At 36.7% G+C, this 22278-nt stretch overlaps 2 protein-coding genes across 2 annotated transcripts in view; both read right to left on the reverse strand.

The window, feature by feature from the left end:
• The window catches only part of Smad9 (SMAD family member 9), a 66449-nt gene that overhangs the window by 42421 nt on the left and 1750 nt on the right, over nt 1-22278 (reverse strand). The window lies entirely within an intron of this gene.
• On the reverse strand, nt 10451-11716 carry LOC144250006 (transmembrane protein 230). Its single transcript, XM_077792367.1, has one exon. It carries the CDS (start codon nt 11588-11590, stop codon nt 11228-11230), a length of 363 nt encoding a protein of 120 aa, XP_077648493.1. The 5' UTR covers nt 11591-11716; the 3' UTR covers nt 10451-11227.

Raw genomic sequence — 22278 nt, forward strand, 5'->3', positions numbered from 1 at the left:
TCTGCACGATTACTACAAAGTCTTTTAGATTTGGATCACTGTTGAGTACAAATGAAATAGAATTTCAGGGGGGGAAAGAGATGTGTTTAGTGTAGATGAAAATATTCAGAGAAAACTTGTTCAGCTAATGACTGCACATGAAGTAAGTTTTAATTCTAGTCATAGAAAATTTAGTACTTTTAAAAAAAGTTATCCTAGGGAATGTTACCTAGTACAGTTATTTAAGCTAAAGACACTAGAAGGATTTGGATCATGGTTTTATATTCATATATTAATACATGTGAAAGAAATTCCGTTTTCCTGGCCAGTTTGAAAGTTAGTGGTTCTGGGTTATTTTGAACCATCTTAGCAAAGGTCAAAGGATTCAGACTCCAGTCACTATCACAGAAAGAGAAGAATTGCAGTTTCCTATTTTATGTTACCTAAATCAAAGAGTAATGTGCAATTACAAAATAGATTTGAAATTACTTCATTTTAAATTGACAAACATAAAGGGAAGAAAACTAACCTCTTCCTCATTCTCTCATTCCACCCCCACCTACCTGTTGCTGATTTTATTCAGTTTTTACTTTCCAAACATCATCCAAACCCATCTCTTCTTCATAATCCCCTGATCTCCCATCACTCCTCCCAAATCTCATCTATAAATTGTCAGATTTCTAAAACACATTTCTAATCCTACCATCATTTTAAAATGTTCCCATACTCCCTGTACTACTGTAGCATGTTTGGAATTGCTAAGAATTTAACATTCCCTTTCCTCATTTTCCTTCCCTGAAATTCATGTTCATTTAAAAAAAAAAAAAAAAAAAGCCTAGAAAAGATTAAAAAGTTCCAGAAAAGAAGGTTCAAATAACCATTGTTCATCCAACCAGAGAAAATAATCACTATTAACATTTTTACATTTTTCTTTCTTTTTTCTACATCAACATTTTAAAAATAGGAATTCATGTATTGCTATGCCTTCAATTCTGCCTTGTTAGAGTCTGTAAACAAGTCAAGATGGCACCTGGCATTTTGCAGAGGGAGTGGTTTGTGAAGTAACACCAGCGAGCCATTAAGTGTGGAGATTCCTTATTGGTTGACTGCTGTATCTAGTTTATGTTAATTAAGATAAGCTGTGTGGAATGTATATATACCCCTCCTGACCTACAATAAACGGCTCCCACTCCTGCTGTATCAATGTACACAAGTTGCTCGTCACCCCCCAGTTATTTTGCTGCAGCCGGACTGCGGCACTGCCTGTTTCAATAAATAGCATTTTCATGTTATTAAATATTTTGCTTTTATTATTTCATGGTAGCCAGAGTAATATCCAACTTCTAATTTTAATTCTAAATTACATTTAACTTCACTGTCTTTGTGCCATAATTAAAAAAAAAAAAAACAGGTTGGTTTACAACAATTTCACAATAATTGCTAACAAAAAGAAAAACTTAGAAGCATGTCCCCTGTAGTCATAAATAAATCTATCAAGGCCATTTACAGTTCTAAAAACACAAGTTCTACAGTAAGCTATTGTTATCACAAAAATTTAAACATTTCAGAAAAAGTTAAATCTCAAGTAACCATGAACTACAATTCCCAAATTACCATTCACTCTTCCATTTAACTATTACTAATTTGTGCTTACTTCTAGATATTTTATTCTGCATATTCATAACATGTCAAGATCCTCAATATTAATTTGAATATTCATTCAAATATTATAAATATTCATTTGAAATTTTAAAAATATTTAATCATTCTTCAGCTGGATTGAAGGTATTCTCTGTTAGTATTATATAAATCTGTCATTCTTTGTGAGTGCTTCATAGTAGTCTATATATGACAAAGCCCTGCTTAAGGGCTTTGTATATATGACAAAGTTCTGCTTAAGCCAACCCTGCTATTCAAAATGGTCTATCACAGGGCTGGGGATATAGCTCAGTTGGTAGAGTGCTTGCCTTGCATGCACAAGGCCTTGGGTTCAATCCCCAGCACCACACACACATACACACATTAAAAAAAAAAAAAAAGAAAAGAAAGAAAGAAAAATAGTCTATCACAGGGTGGAAATCTAAAATATATCCATGCCCATCTGTTTGAAAACTGTCACTAACTGAGGGAATATGGGACATCTTGAGAGGAAATCCTAAGGTTAACATTTTTCCTAAACAACAAAAAAGAATAATGCAGAATTTTGATAACTTGTTTTTTTATAAAAATAAAACACAGAAAAACTTCTATTTTGATACATATTAATGAAATTAAACTACCACATGACTAGAATAAAGAAGACTGCATTTACATTTTCAGATGTAATTGCCCAGTTCACGTAGTTCTCAACTTATGGGGGTTCTTTATCCAAAGTTCATTAGGAAAAACACTCAAGGGTAATGAAAATATCTGATAGACTAATAAGAGGGTAGATTACCCTTATTAATGATAATCAACAAAGAAGTTGATTTTTTATCTTCACAGAAAGAAGCTTAAAATTTGAACTACCTTATATCTAAAAAAAAAAAAAAAAAAAAAAAAAAAAAAAAAAAACCTGAATTTTTACTTAATGGCTTGGGAGAAATCACCAGGCCCAAATGGGTTCACTGACAAATTTTATCAAGCATGTAGAAAAGAAATAATACACAATTTTTTAGATTATGGAGAAAGGAACACTTTCAAAGGCTCCAGTATAACCCTGATATAAAAATCTAATAAGAATATTATGAGAAAAAGAAAATATACACAAATATTACTAAAAAATAGAGATGTAAATATCCTTAGCATAACACTAACAAATCACATGCAGCAATATAAACAGGGTTAATGAATCATGACTAAGTGAGTTTTATCACCAAGATGCATTTGAAGATAAGCAGCATCTTTCACCATATTAACAGAATAAAGCAAAAATGTCACATTATCATCTTAAAAGAGACAAAGAAAACATTTGACAAAATTTAGTATCTATTCATGAGTTTTAAAAAAAATTGCTAACTTTTAGCAAATTAAAAATAGAAGGAAATTTCCACAATGTGAACAAGGCAACTGAAAAAACCTACAGTAATGTACTACTGAAATACTAAATGTTTTCCCATAATACAGGAAATAAAACTAGGAAACCATACTCTCCCAACTGCCATCATGATTGTACGGATGTCCTAGCCAGTGCAAGAATGCAAGAAAAGAAACAGGTCAAAAACTAGAAATCAGGATGAAAAGCTGTCTGCATTCACAGGCAACAGAAACAACAAAGGCAGGAAATCCTACAGAATCTAACCAAAAACAAACAAACAAACAAATAAAACCTCACAACAATAAAACTAGTAAATTTAGAAAGTTGCAGGATACAAGGTAAATGTACAAAACCAATTGCATTCCTAATTAAATAAAACATTTAAAATAGCATCAAAAGCCACAAAACCTTTTGGAATATAACCATTTTTTAAACAAAAAAAGGGGGGGGGGACTTTACCGTGACAACTGCAAAATACTGCAGAAAGACATTAAGCGGAGAGACGTGCCTCATTCATGGATTTTGTCTCAATATTGTTAGGATTTCAGTTCTCCCCAAATCAATCTATACATTATATATATTATTCTGACCAAATTCCTGGCAGTGTTTTTTGTATAAGTTGACAGGGAATTTTAAACTTTGTATGAGAAAACCATAGAATTTAAAATATCCCAAAATCTTGACTGTAAGGATCAAGAAGCTATAAGAAGTTCAGATTTCTTGGGCACCTGAGTGCTGGTTGGTAATGATCAAAATCCCAAAAGACATAATTCTAAACACCATAATCATGAATATTGAAGTCCTCAAAATCAAAATCTTTATAAAGTTTAAAAATCTTAAAACCATACTTATGAAAAATTAAAGTTCCATGTGTAAAATCTGGAAAATCAAATTTTCTTTTTGGCTTTTTGTTTGTTTTCTCTTTAGTTTTTTTTTTTCCTGCGCTATTTTAAATTGTCATTTTTAAAAATTTGCTATGCTATTTAATCTTTGCATAATTTCCCACAGTGGAGATATATACTGTGAAATGATTTTATGAGAGTTCTAATTTGTTTTGTGCATTTTTTTTTTTTTTTAGCAAATTTGACTCCACAAAAGGTGCATTACTGGGGCTGGGGTTCAGCGGGAGAGCACTTGCCTGGCGTGTGTGAGGCACTGGGTTCGATTCTCAGCACTACATATAAATAAATAAAATAAAGGTCTATCAGATGGACATCATTACCCTAGGTACATGTATGACTGCACATATGGTGTGGCACTACATAGTGTACAACCAGAGAAATGAAAAGTTGTGCTGCAATTGTGTACAATGAATCAAAATGTATTCTGCTGTCATATATACCTAATTAGAAAAAATAAATTAATTTTATTAAAAAAATAAATAAAGGTCTATAACAACTAAAAAAATTTTTTTAAATGCGTCACCATAACATTGACTTTGTGTGTAAACACTATACATACAGCTGTTAAAACTTCTTCAACAGATGAAGTGATGTCTTTTTGGACGTCTCTATGTATTAAAGATAAAATTTCTCAAAATCTTGACTGGACAATTGTATATGCAATGGTAACTCATCTCTCTCTCTTTTTTAACTGATCTCAAAAGACTTACATTGTACATCACAGGCAGATGACTGCAATCATAAAGTGGGGAACATGCAACTACCAACCACAGTGATATGCAATTACTCATTTTGCTTTTTGACCTATTTCTTTATGATTATGGTTCATTTGCTCTTAGCCATTAGACTCTTGTGTCTGCAGTAACTAAGCAATTCTGTTTGGAAAAAAAATCATTTTTTGCCATAATTTTATGTCTTAGAATTTTAGACAAAGAATTTTAGACTTTACAGAATGTTATTTTAGAATTTCAATACTTAGGATTATGACTTTAGGAGTAATGGCCCAAACCTGGTGATAGGATTTCATTCATTAAAATGGCAAATTCATGAAAAACTGAAGTTGCAGGTGATGTAGATGTGATGAAATCCATTTTGAACTTGCTGAGTCTGAGGTGGTGAGGTAAATAGAGGGTTGGAGGGGGAGTAAAATATCACAGCAGAATTCAATCAGCAGTTCAGTTCAATATCTGGAGCTCAGAGAATGAGGTGGAAGAGGAGGGAAGGAGTCTCTAATTTATCAGCATATAAAAACAGAAAACTATAGTTTGAATGAGACTGTATCATTCTTAAAAAGCAGAAGCAAAACAAATTTTATTGAATCATTCAAGTGGCCTTCTGATTGGTATTCCTGTTTCCCAGTTACCCCTCTGGGTTTATTTTTAACACCAACAGCCATGTCAACCCTATTAAAACAAATAGGTCAGTTCAAACCCCTCCAATGGTTTGATTCACTCCAAGTAAAATCAAAGTCCTTTCAATGGCACTCCCAATTCTATACCAATATTTCTCTCCCCTGGTGGCATATTAGAATGACCCTATTTGAGCATGGATCTGTTACAGACTCTGACCTCCTTTCTTTCTACTCTCTCCCTACTCCTCCCACAAATGCCTCCTTACTTTCTCTTGAGCCTGCCAGGCACGTAACTACCTCAGAGCATTTACTGTTTTCCCAATACTCTTCCTGCTGGTGTATACATACAGGCCATCCAAATGCCCTTCACAACTTTGCACAAATATCTCAGAGAAGCTTTCCTTAGCCATTTTATTTTAAGTTGCAGAATACCACCACTATACCACCAGCCTTTCCTTATTTATTTTCCCCCAGGGGCCTTCTCAGTAATATACTATGTGTCTTACTAACTTTTAAAAAATTTGTTAAAGTGAAATCACCCATTTTATAGCAAACAACTCAGTGGAATTCGTTACATTCATTACAATGTGCAAACACCACTTTTATCCAGTTGCAAAATATTTCCATCACTCCACAGTAAAATCACATATACATTCAGCAGTTTCCTCCTATATCTCCCTCCCTACCATGCCCTGGTAATGACCAGTATGTATTTGCCTATTCTGGATATTCAATTAAATCCTATAATAAATGATCTTTTATATTTGGCTTCTTTAACTGGGCATGTTTTCAAGGCTCATTGACACTGTACTATGCAAAAGTATTTCCTTCCTTTTTCTGACCAAATATACACCCACAATAAATAGATAAATTACACACACACACACACACACACACCCCAATATGTTCCTCCATTCAGCCATTGATAGACATTTGGTTGGTTCCATCTTCAGACTATTGTGAATAGAGCTGTTATAAACATTTGTGCACAAATATTTGTTTGAGCATTTGTCAGGGGGCATAAACCTAGTAGTGGAGTTGCTGGCTCATGTGATAATTCCGTTTCACTTTTTGAGAAACTTGTGAAACTACTTTCTATAGCAGCTGAACTATTTTGTACTCCCAGAAAAAGCAAAGTTCCAATTTCTCCACATCTTCACCAACATTTATTTTCTGTATTTGGGGGGTTGTTTGTCATTATAGCCATTGTAGAAGATGTAAAGTGGTGACCCTTGGGATTTTGATTTGCATTTTCCTGAGACTAATGATACTGAACATCTTTTCATGAGTTTGCTGGCCATTTATATATCTTCTTTAAAAATCCACAAGTCCTTTGCCTATTTTAAAATTGGGCTGTGTGGGGTTTTTTGTTGTTACATTGTACGAGTTCCTTAAATATTCTGCATACACAGACCATGAGATAACTGATCCACAAATATCTTTCTATGTATTGTCTTTTAACTTTCATGATAATGTTCTTTGATGCACAAAGGGTTTTAATTTCAATTATTTTCTGTTCTTTTCCTTTTGTTACTAATGATTCAGTGTCATATTTTTAAATCCACCATCCAACCCAAGATCCTCAAGTTTTATCCCTATATTTCCTCCTAAAAGTTTTATGGTCTTAGCTTATATATTTAGGTCATTTATCATTTCCAGATAATATTGGATATGGCAAAAGAAAGGGGTCCAACTTTGTTTGTTTGTGGGTTGTTTTATTTTGTTTTATACATGGCTGTCTAATTGTCCCATATTATTTTTTAAAGACGCTATTCTTTGCCCATTGGATGGTCTTGATACACTTGACAAAAACCAACTAGCTACAGATGTTTGAGTTTATGGAATTTCAATTCTATTCCATTGATCCCTGCCTATCCTTATGCCAACACTATACTCTTTTGATTAATGTGAGTTTGTAGTAAGTTTTGAAACTAGAAAGCATGAGTCTTCTAACATTCTTCTTCTTTTTCAAGATTGTGTTATATTTTACTTTTTTGGTTTTTTAAAGTGTTAGTTATCTATCTTTCTCCAAAAAGGGGAAACTTAGGAGGTGGATTTTTGACCATTTTGTTCACTGTTGTACATAGCACCTAATGGGCTCTGGCATATATTAGGTGTGTAACATTTTATATATATATATATTCTTATTTTATTTATTTGTTTTTATGTGGTGCTGCTGAGGATCAAACCCAGTGCTTCACACGTGCTAGGCAAGTGCTCTACCACTGAGCTACAGTCTCGGCCCCTAGGTCTGTAACATTTGTTTAATGAAATAAATGAGCTCCTGAGATGACTTCATCTCTAGCTGAGATGAGTGTGAGGGTTGGAGTTGTAGAAAGAATGGAAGAGAAAACCATGGTTGAGGGATTCCTGCTAGAGAAGAGTCCCGGGGGCAGGAAGGAGGAGTACTAAACCTTGACAGGAAAAGCAAGCAGCAGCCATTAGTCTTGTGTACAACTCTGTCTTTACTAATTCCCTTGCACTAAAACTAAAAATCTGTCACACTGAATGAACACTGGATAAGGTAAAGTAGAATAAATAACAATGTATTGTTTTCTCTGAACTGAGAGAGAAATTAGCTTTTGCATCTTATCTCAAGACTCTCCAAAGCCTTTAGTGCATATAAATAATTCCTTTTGAAGAGTTAATAAAATTTTACAATCATATCAGAAAATATACACTGCAATGCAAAAAGTGCCACAGTGACCTTTGTAAAAAATTCTGAACAAAATCTTAAATAAACACTTTAATCATGTTTAGTCAAATTAAATAACTGCACAGTGACATCAGCAAGTCTGAACACTGTTGTTGCTAATGGGACTGAAGCCAGTGAAGAAAAAGCAGAGCTCCAGGGAACATTTCATGCAGTTTAAGAAATTCAGCAGCAATTTTCTCTAATGCATATTATTTTGTTTCTTAATGTTAAAATATTTAAAATGTAAATAACTATGGAAGTCTGGAAAGCACCATTACTGTTAATATATATTATGTAAACTGCCACTGAATAATTGTATTTATCTAACATAACAGCAAATACTGCTGCTATGACAGGAAGCAATATATTGCCACTCTACAAATTAAGCCCACATGGTCCCATCTGTTTCTAGGTTCCATTACAGTATAGCGACTGTTGATTAATAAAGGAATTGATAATAAAGGACTGTTAACCAAATGATGCAATTGTGCCTCTTACTATTTAACTTTTTCAAAATCAACAATGGGTTGTCAAAACTTGGCAGGGAGTCTGACATATGAAGGAAGGAAGCTACCTACCTCCTGATACTCTTTCACCAATGAAGATATAAAACAGTACATGAAGTATATAAACCATCACTAAAATTGCAAAGCTCTGGGATTTCCAGGTGTTAACCACTCTACTCAAGCCTCAAAGAAATGCACAATTGCTCCAGGCAATCATCTCAGCCTTAATTATGTTCCAGGCCTTTTATTCCTGGGACAGACATGACAGCCTAAGAGATCTTGTTCTCAAGCTGGATCTTCAACTTAATAACCAATACGCATGGGTGATTCATTGCCTCACTGGTTTCACTGCAAAACCCAGTTCAAGGGGTAACACATCTATTCATCTTTCAAACCCAGCTCAGATCACAGGTCTCTGTGACTTCCCCAGATGGAATTCTTCTCAGCAGTGCCTCATATACATTTCCAGTTTCACTTTTTTTTTTTTTGGTGGTGGTGCTGGGGATTGAACCCAGGACCTAACACATGCTAGCCAAGCGACTGTCATTCATATCTGTACCTCCTCACATAAAATGGGTATTCAACTACCCATGTCATGACTATGACACTGAGGTCCGGTGCCTAGAATAGAATAGATGCTTGTATGTGTTAATTACTGGTAATTTCCTTTCTTCTCTCTACTTGGGATTTCTCTTGTTCTCATTCTTTCTTCACCATTCTGCTATGAGAACTCAGCTCAGGGTTTTAACACACTGGATCTCAGCTCTCAGTTAAGGAAGAGGGGTGTGATTTTGCATCCTAGAGGACATTTGGCAATGTCTGAATACAGAGTTGGGTGTCACAACTTGGGGAGGGAGGTGCCACTGGGAGGAAGCAAGAGACGCTAATGCCACAGAGTTAGTTGTACACTTAAAAATGTTTAAAATTGTAACTTTAATGTATATTTTATCACAATAAAGACAGATTCCATTCCAAATGTTGTAATAATGTGCTTCATCACCTCTTCAAGGACTTTACAAATGAAATCTCCTTTTGCCAATTAGAGGAGTTTTTTGATAAACTTGAATTTTCCAAAGGAAAATAATGTGCCACTGGTGCATGGTAATCAGAAACCCTGTAAAGTAAATGCTGGAAGATCTTCATATCCCACAGGCCCAATTATACAGGTGACCCTCCTTCCAAAAGCCTGCACTCTCTGAAGGACAGCACACTCTGTGAGGTCCCTATGCTCTGTCTGCCTTTCGGGTCTTTACCTGTACTAAATGCCAATTCATGTAAACATATCAATTTTCGACGATGGCAGTGGTTTGGGGAAAGAGGGAAGTGCTATTTTTAAAATAGCATTTGCTTCAACACTGAGAAAACAGGGAAAGTATGGAATGATCTCTGCAGAGATTGTTTTTCAAATAAGATTATCTATTTTCTATCTCAGAGCCAAACAACAATAAATTTATAGACCATTAATCAATATTATTCCACTTTCTTTTCTCAGAATCAGCTAATCTTATAAAGCAAATTATTAACCTTCTCCAGTCAAAACAAAATTAAATTCAACAGATATTCCTAGGTTCAACAACTATGAGCAATCTGAAAGAAAGCAAAAATATAAATTTATTTTTGTGTACTAACACATTTGATATTAAAATTTGTGTTTAAACTTACTAAGACACCAGGATCTCCATGACTTCAAATAATTTGAAGCTCATTCATTTATAAAATTGGCTTTATGATCCCTCCTGGAATAGGAATATAATGGAACATACTGCATGAGGACTATCATTGGATTAACCAGATTTAAGTACACTATTTAACACAAGAATATTTGGAGCTCATTTTTTTTTTTTTTTTTTTTTTTTTTTGGATTCTGACATTTTAATTTCTTTTGAACATAAGTCACTTTTTCAAGCAAAGAAATAGAATCAACCTAAGGATGTGGTCCTCCAGGGATCCAAGCCAAGTCTTGAGATCTTCAGCAGAATGACAGTATAGTACCAGGTGCTACCAAAAGAGTTATACACTCTAAATAATAACCACTTATCTTCATTTTTTTCATTAGGGAACAGCCAAAAGTTCAGTCTTTAAAGGCATGATATATAGAACATCTTGATCTACAAAGGATAGAATGACTCAAATTATATGCAGGCCATCCTATTGCGAAACAAGATCAGAGCTGGTCAAGACAGTGCTTATACTTTGAAAACTTACTCTGTGGCTCAAAAAATTCCTGGTTCCTGTCACTAAGAAACAAAGTAAAAAATATTACAGATGGATCCACATTAACATGTGGTTTTAGGGAGGTCTTCCACCAGAATGTGAAAGTAGAGTTAAGTGTAGGGGATAAGATCTTTTGATATTTTAAAAATAAATTACTTATAACTAAGAAATTAGACATACCACACTCTTCCATTTGCTACAATAACAAATTGACAAAGAAGACTACTTAAAAGAAATGCTCAATATAAAGAGGGTGGGAATGGTAACACTTTCCACTACAGGATAATCTCCTGTTTTCCCAATTAGCATTGCTATTCTTCCATGATACAAATTCATGTGGAAAAACTTGTTGAGTTTTGCCACGGCCAGATGAAAAACACAGCGTTTCCTAATTAGCTAATTAAGCTCAATGAACATTTTTGGGATGGAACCATAAACTCTGGCCATTGTTTTGTCAAACATCTGCAAACTGCATAACTCCTCAGCCCTTAGCCATAGTTTCTGTTCAATATCTTAAAGCTGAGTTTAGTTCCACTGTGACTTGTCTCAGGGCTGAAGTGAGTGTTAGTCATCAAAGTCTGGAATGTCATCATAGGAGTAACCCCGGTAGCCTTTAGACGCATAGTAGGCGATGCGCAGATGGTAAAATCCTGGCAGGAACACCAGAATGCCAATAATCAGGACAGGAACGGCCCGGTCTGCCCCCCCTTTGCTAATGTAGCCTGACAGCAGGAGGGAGCCTATGATAATGAGAAAGGCGCCAATCAAAAACAGCACAGTGGCAAGTGCAATGGCCTTATAAGGGATCTTAGGAGGGCTTTTCTTAAACTGAAGGTCAATGTAGCCATCATCTGTGCTGGAAAGCCTTGAGTATTTTACTTTACTACTGGGGATTCCAGTAGCCAGATTAGTACGAGACGGCATCATAACACACAGACACAGCTACAGTCCGAGCACTGCGCTAAGACTGGAGCTAGAGAGGAACTCGCCCACGGTTACCAGCCGAGGCGTCCCAGGCCTCATGGCACAGCCAACCTAACCGCCGACCTAGCAAGTATCCTGGAGCTCATTTTAAAAATATTTTTATCATCACTCCTGGATGTCGGTACATGTAATTCAGAAGAAGTGACATAATGCTTGTTTGAGTCTCATCTAATAAAAGACCACAAAATAGGTGACAAAAATAAGAAAAACAAAATGAAAGTAAATAAGTAAGTAAATTTAATTGGGTGGGGGGAAAAGCCAATAATACATACATAGTTTCACTTTGAAATTAGAAAAACTACAACAACAACTTGATTTCTTATATTAATACTGCATTTCACATAAAACTGAAGGCCCTAACTAAAAGTGATTTATTGGCCCAAAAGATGACTTGGTTACACCAGGCATCCTTGTGCTTGTTCTGTGAAGTATTAAGGTAGACTGGTGTCTTTGGAACTTACACTTAATAAGTCATTTAGGAATGAGTCATTTAATCCCTGAGGTACAGTTCTCTTGGCCACTCATATAGTTTGATTTTTCAGCCAGATCACTGAAGTGTATTAGACATCATTTCATTTTTTTAATGATTCTTTTTTTAAATCATTTTTCAGGCTCTCTTATTTTATTTGCTTATTTTTATGTGGTGCTAAAGATCAAACCCAGCTCCTCAGATGTGCTAGGCAAGCACCATGTCACAGAGCTATAGCCCCAGCCCTGAGATCTTTAAGTTTCAATGGAAATTTTAAATTATTTTTATTTTATTATTATTATGATGATAATTATTATTTTGTGTGTGTGGTGCTGGGGATCAAAGTCAGAGCACTGCTCATATTAGTCAAACACTCAACCACTGAGCTACATTCTCAGCCTTAAAATTATTATTTTTTAATTAAAGAGACAAAGGGGAATAAAGGGAAGGCAATGAGGATGGGAATAAGAAAGACAGTAGAATGAATCAAATATAATTTTCCTATGTTCATATACGAACACTGGACCAGTGTAACTCCACATCATGTACAACCACAAGACTGGGAAGTTAGACTCCATGTGTGTATAATGTCAAAGTATACTCTACTGTCATATATAACTAAAAAGAACATATAAAAAATTTTTTAAAGGACAAAAAAAAGAGGCTAGATAATGTTGTGGCTTGCAACCACTTCTTTTGAAGACAAAATAACTCTTCCATTCCTGTTTGCTATTTTATTAATGCCAATATACAGGAAAGGCAAAATAGAAAGGGCATGAAGCCAGCAAGGAAGAAATCTAAAGGACATGCTTAATAGTTTGGGTCACTTTTAAGGAAGAATTAGAATGCTGTATTTTTTTCAGGCAATATTTTTAGTATTGAGCACATAATTGAACATTGTAATGGTAAGCAACTCAGAAGAGAACGCCCACGTAATGGTAGTGAATTGCTTATCATTACAATGTTTAAATATGTGCCCAATACTAAAAATATTGCCTGAAAAAAATACAGCATTCTAATTCTTCCTTAAAAGTGACCCAAACTATTAAGCTTAATTTGCCAGCATTCCAACCTATATTCTTTCTGGTATATGTTTGGAAATACTTATTGAGTTTGGAAGGGCCCATGATTTAGTGCTTCCATGAACAAGAGGCAACATGAGGTAATACATAAAATACAAGATTTAGAGAAAGAAGACTGAGTCTGCATGCTAGCTCCCTTACTAACTGTGATCTTCAAGTAATTAATTACTTTGATGTGGTTTCCCCCTCTGTACAATGGAAACAATAATCTGGACCTTTCATACAGAGATGCTGAGAGGAATGTGTGACAAAGCAGTTTAAAACTGTAAACTATTGCAATATTATTTTTCATTACTAACAGATAGTTATACTTCAGTTTATTCCTCCTGCATGCCTCATTGTAAGAGTAAAAACATGCCCCCTAAATGAAAAACAATCTCAAAAATAGATCAGAGATGAAAAGGAAAAAAAAGATAAACACTCGTATTGCTAGGCAATTATTTTAGACTTGGTTTAAATAAGTGTATTTATATAATTTCCAAACTTACTGAAAATTTGAGCATCAAACTGGGAGAGGGGGATTGAGTTAATCAGATTTCTGTTGCAGTAGCAAAGTACCCGAGAAAAGCAACTTAAAGAAGGAAAGGTTTATTTTAGCTGACAGTTTTGGAGATTTCAGTCTATGGTCAGCTGCTTCCATTTCTTTTAGGCCTGTGATGAGCATCATGGTGGAGAGGGTGAGGGAAAGGAAAGCTGGTCAGCTGATGGCAGCTGGGAAGGTAGGATGGGGAGATGAGGTGGGGGGAATACCCTTTCTGAGCACACCCCAGCGACCTACTTCCTCCAACCTGGCCCCACCTCCTACAGTTTCCACTATCTGCCAACAATGCCATCAAATTATGAATCTATCAATGGGTTAATCCACTGGGGGTTTCAGAGAACTGGTGACCCAATCACCTTCCCACAGGCTCTACCTCTGAACACTGCTGTATTGGGGACCAAGATTTCAACCCAGGAGCCTTCATCTGACATTCCAGATCCAAACCAGAAGAGCGAAGCTCCCAGCAAGTGGTGCAACAGCAAAGTGACTTCAAAGCCAGAAGCCTGACCACTCTCCAACCACTTGGTCAAGCCAGAAACATGAAGTCACCCTAGACAAGGCCACTCATGTGCAAATTATCCTGATTTCTTTTCCTCAATCCCATATTCAGTAGATCACCAAATCCTGATGATGGGCCCTGCCACATTTTGCTAGACATGTCCCACCTCAGACTTCCCTAGTGAACCTGTTCCACCCCAGGTAACTGCACCTGCCCTCATCAGCCATCTCCCCAAGAGCATCCACCTGTTAGGGCCCCTCACAGGATTTCATTCCAAGCCCAAAGAGGATCCCACCACACTCCTGCAAGACACCTTGCTATGTATGACCTGCAGCACTATTCCTGTAAATTGAGATTACAAGTGTCAATATGTGTGCTTTAAAATGTTTTCCCCAAACCTCTACAAGTGTGTATCTATACATGTCACATTTATAAAACAAGCACGATGGGGTGAGGGTGTGTACCTATGACCCTAATATCAACTTCAAGCAAAGCTCTTCAAAAGTGTAGCCTCTCCAGCCCACATTCTGCCTCATCTCCCCTCGCTCCCTAGATAATCACCTGCTCCTCCTGAACCCAGGGCTTCTGTGCAGCTATATGCTGCTCCTCCTTCAGGACAAAGCTAGAAGCCAGCTTCCTGGAAACCTTCCGTGTGCCTCCCAGGCAGTGGTGGCCATGGCTGTCCTCTGCCCTGGCTTCCTTAGCATCAAGCATATGCCTTTTTAATTGCACTTGTCACACTTGACTCCTTATATGTTATGTGCTTTCCCCAAAAGATGCTGAGCATCTTTTAAAGTCCACAGGCCATGCCATATCATGACCCATACCACCAGGTCTAGCATGCAGAAGGCCAGTAATTAAATGTTGAGTGAATGAAGGTAAAATCCAGTTTTATTGATAACATTAAGCTGTAAGTGATCAGTCTAACTTCTGCACTGCTTTGTTAACGCGATACCATTATGCTGCATGTGATCAGTCTAACTCTGCACTGCTTTGTTAATGTGATACTGTTAGGTAGCTAGTGAATCACGGAATGGGTGAGCAGGATAAGAACAAGGAAGGGCAAGTGAAAACCACAGGGAGCCTTATCTGACAGGCAAACACCTAAAAGATGGGACTTGTTATGTCAAAACCTCCCCCTGCCTAAACTACATCCCCTTAAGAAAACCTATTGTGTCAAGATCATGTCACACCTGACCAGGAAGCCTGACCCCTCCCTGATCACCTAAACTATCACAACCTCCATCACCTTGGCAATTAAAACATCAAAACCCTCACAAAGAAAGCTTGCAGAGGGCCACTTAAAGGGTAGCTACTGATTCAGGGGGCAGTAAATTGAGGCAAAAACACAGCGACTCGGTTTCCTTAAATTCCAGCTATGTGAGCACCACCCCATCCTCTCTCAGAGGCAGTTGGTGCAGTTCCTGTGCTGTCAGTCTAAAGTCAAGAGGTGGACCTGGATAAATCTCTGGAAACTTCCCTAGGACCCTCAATAAATCTGGAAGGCAGGAGAGGCATGCCAGCCTTCTTTTCTCTCAGAGGACCCACTCTCTCCCTTGAGAATTACTCCCTTTTCCGTTTTCCTATTCTTTCCAATAAACTCATGCCTATTACTTTGAGTGAGGTCTGAAATCTGTCTGGCATGATCACAAGAAGTTGGGTCAAGAAGGGGCCTCTGAGCTGTCTCAGTTTTGTGGTAAAATACAATTAATTGTGTAAAAAATTGTGTGTGTGAGTTGTGTAAAAAATACACAATTTATAAATTGTGTAAAAATACAATGAATTTCTTTGAAATTAAAGTGATCTTATATAAAACACCACTGGAGCACGAATACCTGCAAAGTGTTAAGTGTCTACAAATAACATCCTAAATGTTTTAAAAGAATGGTGTGTGGGCAATTTTAAAAGTTTTATTGATGTGTATATTGAGGGCAGTTTCCTGGCCAAAGGCTGCCTGAGGGGTGGGTTTACAAGCCAACAGAGAAGACTTCAGTAATAAGCTGTTTCAGATTGCTGTTTTGGGAGCTCAGATTTATAACTGTGACAGACATCCACGCAGCAGTAGCAATGGAGTGTCAAGTTCCAGCACACCTGCTTTGCTAGGTGTTAATGTGGCCATTAAAATGAAGTATGCACACCACTGCAGTTTGTCTTCCCTCCCCCCCAGATGGCCCTTTGATCATGTCATTCTCCTAGTCATGCCCTTCAAAGGTTCTCTTGGCGACAGGTTAAAGTTTAATAATTATTCTTTGTCTGAAGATTAAAATCCAAATTGAATCTCCCCTTCCACCTTACTTACAAAAAAACCCCAAACTATTCAGGAAAGAGAAAGGAAGGTGTCAAGGATGCTAATATGAGAGTGCTAATATGCTGGGGCTGAGTAGTTCAAGGTCAGATAGAGTCCCTTTCCTCCATGACATTACAGTGCACAGGAGAAACCAGAAATCGAAACATGTGATTGGCACATAGGTAAAAGTGCACTATTTTAACTGTGATTAGAAGAGTCCCCAGCCAGCTGAAAGGGTTGGGGGAGGTTTCCTAGAAGGGGTTCAAACTCATGCTATGCCCATAGCAGGGCAGGAGGAGAAAGAGAGGATTTACTTCCTGACAGACAAGGCCCATAGCCTGGTCATACCCTCAGTGTCCTGACACTCTCACAAAACTCTATATCAAGAACCTCTGTCCCTCTTATGCCTTTTATTTTGCCTCTGTTTATATTCTCAAACCTCAAATGAGATCATCTTTCTTATCCTTGTCAAAAGTGACTTAAAATTCACACACCGTAAAAATGGAATTCTAACCAGAAAAACAAGGAGAAATACATCCAGATATGATAAAGGTATTGGGAGCCTGGGGAAGCATTCTGATGTCTGCTTTCCTGACCTCCCTCATACTCTGCAACTAGGTGATAAAACCCTGGAGACGAGGATTTTATTTTTGTTTTGTGACTTCATTTTGTGGATGTAGTCCCCCAAGACCTGGTTTGGAACCTTGTATACAATTAAAATACAACAGGCACAGAGTAAATAAAGATTGCATGAATAGCCTATAAAGCTCCATAAATGTACAAGGCCCATGTGTGTGTGTGTGTGTGTGTGTGTGTGTGTGTGTGTGTGGTGTGCTGGGGATTGAACCCAGGGCCTTGTGCATGCAAGGCAAGCACTCTACCAGCTGTATCCCCAGCCTCCAAGGACCACATTCTAAAGCAATTTCTACATCTACAACATCCTGATATTTTAAACCCCCGAAATGAAATCCACACAACATTCTGGGGGAAAAAAACACACACACAAAAAATATGTACTTAGAATATCTTGCAATGAATTTAGGCGAAATGACAACAGAAAGCATAGAACAGTATAATGTATACATTCCACTCCTTTAAAATAATATCTAGGCACTAACTTCTCATTGTTTGCAAACACAGCCAACACCTAATGATGGCTTTGCACAAACACATAATTAGTCAATGAGCTGTAAGGAAGCATTTCTGTATACAAAATTTTTGCATTCAGCAAAAACAACTCCTGTTCCTGAAAATGAAATTCTATCACCACTAGAAAACAAGGCAAGAATGATAAAAATGCATCAAGAGAAAGAAAACCTCATGAGACCTTAGACCTTTTTAACCTAAAACATTTTCTTACTTTCCACATTCCTGAGCACTATTTTTGGCTTTAGTGGTCACTCATATCATTAACAAGAATCACTCCTACTGTTGATCAGTGGTGGTTTCACTTCATGAAGAAGCTGTACTCTATTTCTAGGTTATCACTTAGAAATCAGAATTCATTTTCCCACAGACACAATGTTGTGAGTGCTGATGGACTTCCCTGGCCAGCCCACTAAGACCTTCTTCCTTCCTAAAGCAGGCAGCCCTGAATACTGCTAACCCCAGGCCAATTGTGATGCTTACCCTTGGCATCTGTCCACCTGCTTTCTACAGCACTCTCCCCTTACTCCTGAGTAACTCACACCTTCACAACTGCACTAATGCCAAAGTTATAAAATTACTTACTCTTCCTCCCTCCCTATCCAGTCAAACACCAACTCTCTCCTATGCGATTCTCAGCAAACACAAAGGCAAGATAAATTCATGGATTTATAACGAAGTACATAAGTAATAGGAGAAATCAAATATGCTACCACATGGATGAAGACAGATAGAATCTTCTAATCCTTTTCCGAGTTCTCACTATTTTCTGAAACGTGATCACTGCCAAGTAAGTTTAGATACAAAAGTTGACAACACAACTGCTCACACTTGTATCCAACTCTCCTTAAAAAACAGATCTGTAAGGGCTGGGGCTGGGGCTCAGTGGTAGAGTGCTTTTCCTAGCATGTGTGAGGCACTGGGTTCAATTCTCAGCACCATATATAAGTAAATAAATAAAATAAAGGTCCATCAACAGCTAAAAAAAAACAAAAACAAAAACAGATCTTCAAGTCTGTTCCACATCTTCTACAGCCCACAAGGACTTAGGACACAATCCTTCAAGGACTACATTAACCATTTAACATTTCCTGCATTTCATCAAAACAAGTCCAAAGATATGCATGGACACACTAAGCAAAGACCGGCTTCTGAACAATTTGACAGGTTTAAAATGAGAAATATTAGGCTGCATGGAAGAAGATATTTGATGGATTAAAATAGGGTTTAGAAGGGGAAAGGTCTGCATTATCTAGTGATGGGCTCCTGGGATCAGTGCGTTCAAGTTCTATTCCCAGACAGTGTTTGCACTTTCCTGCTTCCAAGCCTTCTCAACTCAGAATCCTAGATGTCACCAATGTAGCTGAGTGACCCCACAGCATATGTGTACATTCCAGATTCCTCTGTCCAGTGGTAGAAAACAGGGAACTGGAGTGCTGGAGTAAATGGTTATTTCTGGCAATCCTTACGTTTGTAAACCAAAGACTGCTTTTCACTACCACTGCCCTAAACCATTCCATGATGGAGGGATGCACATTTTCTATTTATAGTCCCCTCAAACTTAAACTTCAGAAAGAAGAAAAAGGAAGTGGTCAGATATTAAATATTAAATTTCCCCAGTGGGAAGTTCATGTAAAGATAATTCTATCAGTGATGTCAGCTAATGAGAACACCAGGGTCCACAGGGAGAGTGAGAGAAAGTCGGGGAGAAAGGGGAAGAAAAAGAAAAAAAAGAGAACAGAATTTGATATTTGTTATTTTTAAAAAGAAATTGAAATTGTCATTACAGGAAAAATCAGAACCATGTAGGTCTCCTTTATATTTATTTTATGGGTTCAACTTTTTTTTCTTTAAATTAAACATAGACTGTGAAATAAGGCCAAAGAACCATAACCTTTCCAGTGCTTATGCCTTCTGAAGACCTACCGCCCTGCACTGACACATTCGTAATCTATTTCTTAACAATTCTGTATTTTAAGTCAAATAGAATTTAAATTGTAGAATGTATTCTCCTTGATTCTTGGAAAATTGATTTCAAGTTGATTAGAGCTGTGATCCTGCAATCTGTACACGTGGAAAAATGAGAATTCATACCCTATTTGAATCAAATGTATGATATGTCAAGATCATTGTATTGTCTTGAGCCACTAATTAAAAAAACTGTACAATCACATATGTTAACCAGGCATGATACTTATACACAGATTCTATTTTTTTACATTATTGTGTATTAACACTATAAATACCGAATCAATGAACACAACATGATGAATGTTCAGATGGGATTTAGTACGGTAAGAAGCAAGGGAGAAGGGAGACCCAGTTCTCTGACAAAGCTGATAAGACCCTTTATACATTCTACCCCAACAAAGCTTAAGCTCATCTCAGGGACCCTCTGCTTTCTTTCTCTGAGGGGAGTTTGAAACATATACACTAAAACAGTATCAATTTTTATGTGGCTATTGGTGGGAGGGGGAGTCAGCATATGGTTAGCAATTTTCTATGGAATCACATTAGAGTTTCATGGTGGTGGCCTTATCACATTAAAATCTGCCTTTTCTTTTTTCTAAATGGCTTCCATTGTGTATTTAGTGAATCTGATATGGAAAATTGCTAATGCAATAAGGGTATCATAGAACCTTTCCTGACTGTAATGCTCAGCCACAATATTCCAGAGGAGGCCCAACTGGGCAGGGAGATCCCAGGCTTTTTGTCACAGTCTCTTGACAGGTCCTTAGCTCCAGGTCAACACTGGCTTCTTAAAAGATGGACCTTTCAGACCTAGTCTACCGGTGAAATACTTTTACAGATTTTTTTATTTCAGAAGGGACCATGGGTTCAGTGAAAATATTTGCCATTTAATTACTATTTATTGACTGACTACTCTATAGGGCTCTGTGGTCAGCATTATGGGAATTAAAAAAAAAATAGTTGAAACACAACCCCCTCCCTGCATGGATCTTGTAAGGATCATACCAGAGGAAGAAATAAATTAGTGTATGAGTAAATAATTCAAGACACAACAAAAGTGGAAAAGAAAAAGAGCCACAGAAGTTGGAAGGAGGTCACACCTGGCACAAGAGCCACCTACAGAAGGCAGCATCTGAAGGCTGCATACACACCAAGGAAATTGCTGAGGATCTGGTGGGAAGTCGGAAGCAAGGGAGGGCTATGCTATGCCTTAGTGTGAATAAAGTTACAGAGAAAAGAAAAGGGTATGCATGGAAAACTATAATTAACTCTTTTAACTGCAGTATAAAATATGGAAGGACTGGGAAGAAGAGCCCAGAAAAATGGTTTGGGGGTCGACCTGAGGCTAACACCTAAAGAGTCCGGTGAATGAGGCAGATGAGTGTGACAGTGGTGATCAGCATGGTTTTGGGGCGAGAAGTACTAGGATAAAGAGCTTTAGGAAAAGCAAGCAAGCATCCCTTAAGTTTCTTAACAGATAATTTACAGGATTTAAAAAGTTAGTTTATTGCCAGAGAATATTTGTTTATATTTTGCTATGTCATTACTCTTCACATATTCAGTTGATAGTATAACACAAAATTTTACTGAAAAAAAATATTATTATAACAAGTACTTATGAATTTATTGGTCATTTTATTTATTTTTGCTTTACAATAACTTTTCAACTCACTAGCAACAGTAACCAAGGAAATATAAATCCAACAGGCTAGAATTACAACAATTTGAGATTTGTGTTTTCAACATACGGCTATAGTTATTGTTTTATTTGGGACACTTCCCTGTTTCTGAATTTTTCTCTACTGTTTTCAAAACAATAAACAGAAAGTCTGCACTAAGCTTCAAAAAAATTTTAACATTTAATGTAGTATACAAAATAAAACCCAAACCAGTTATTTGTCATAACCTTTACCTACCCTTAAATCAGAGAATATCCTCTAGAGAATTTTCTGACATATTAAAGTGGAACACACTGAAACTACTACTTTATTTTTTACTGAGTAAATGTCAGATATAAACTGATCTGTTGCCTTCATGCTATAGTGACCACTTACTAAACATTAGCCCTCCAACTAAGCAAAGCCTATTGCACTCTTTAATCAGAATTAAACTATTTGCAAAATTAAAATTGACTATTTTTATTCTTAGGAAAGAATTTCTTGATAATTTTCTCCTCCAACTGACCACATGACTGAAAAGGATAAACAAATTTACCATTTATTTATTAATTACAGATACCCTTAGTAATGTTTCATTAAGAACAATCCAAAACTTTTCTTTCTCATACCATGTCCTTGTCAATCAGAGATGCAGTAGTTGAGATCTATGGATATTTTTTGATTACTTGTAATTTGGGGATATACAAGTAAGAAGAAAAGACTGTAAAAGGAAAAAAGTCCAAATAGCTTATGTTGACTTTTAAAAGGCTGATGTCGAAGATGTGAGAATTGAAAGTAATTAGTGGGTTAACCTAAATTTTATCTTTGATTTTTCAGTAAACATGGATAAAAACAAGGTACGGATAAAAACAAGTCTGCACAGATCAAGAACATGTTGGCATTCTCTTAAGCATAGCTTGAAACCACAGAGTTCCAGCATAAAACAGCTCTGACAAAGATAGCCAATATCAAGCATAA

The sequence above is a fragment of the Urocitellus parryii genome, chromosome 2 (genome assembly GCF_045843805.1).
Source record: "Urocitellus parryii isolate mUroPar1 chromosome 2, mUroPar1.hap1, whole genome shotgun sequence".
Classification (NCBI taxonomy): domain Eukaryota; kingdom Metazoa; phylum Chordata; class Mammalia; order Rodentia; family Sciuridae; genus Urocitellus; species Urocitellus parryii.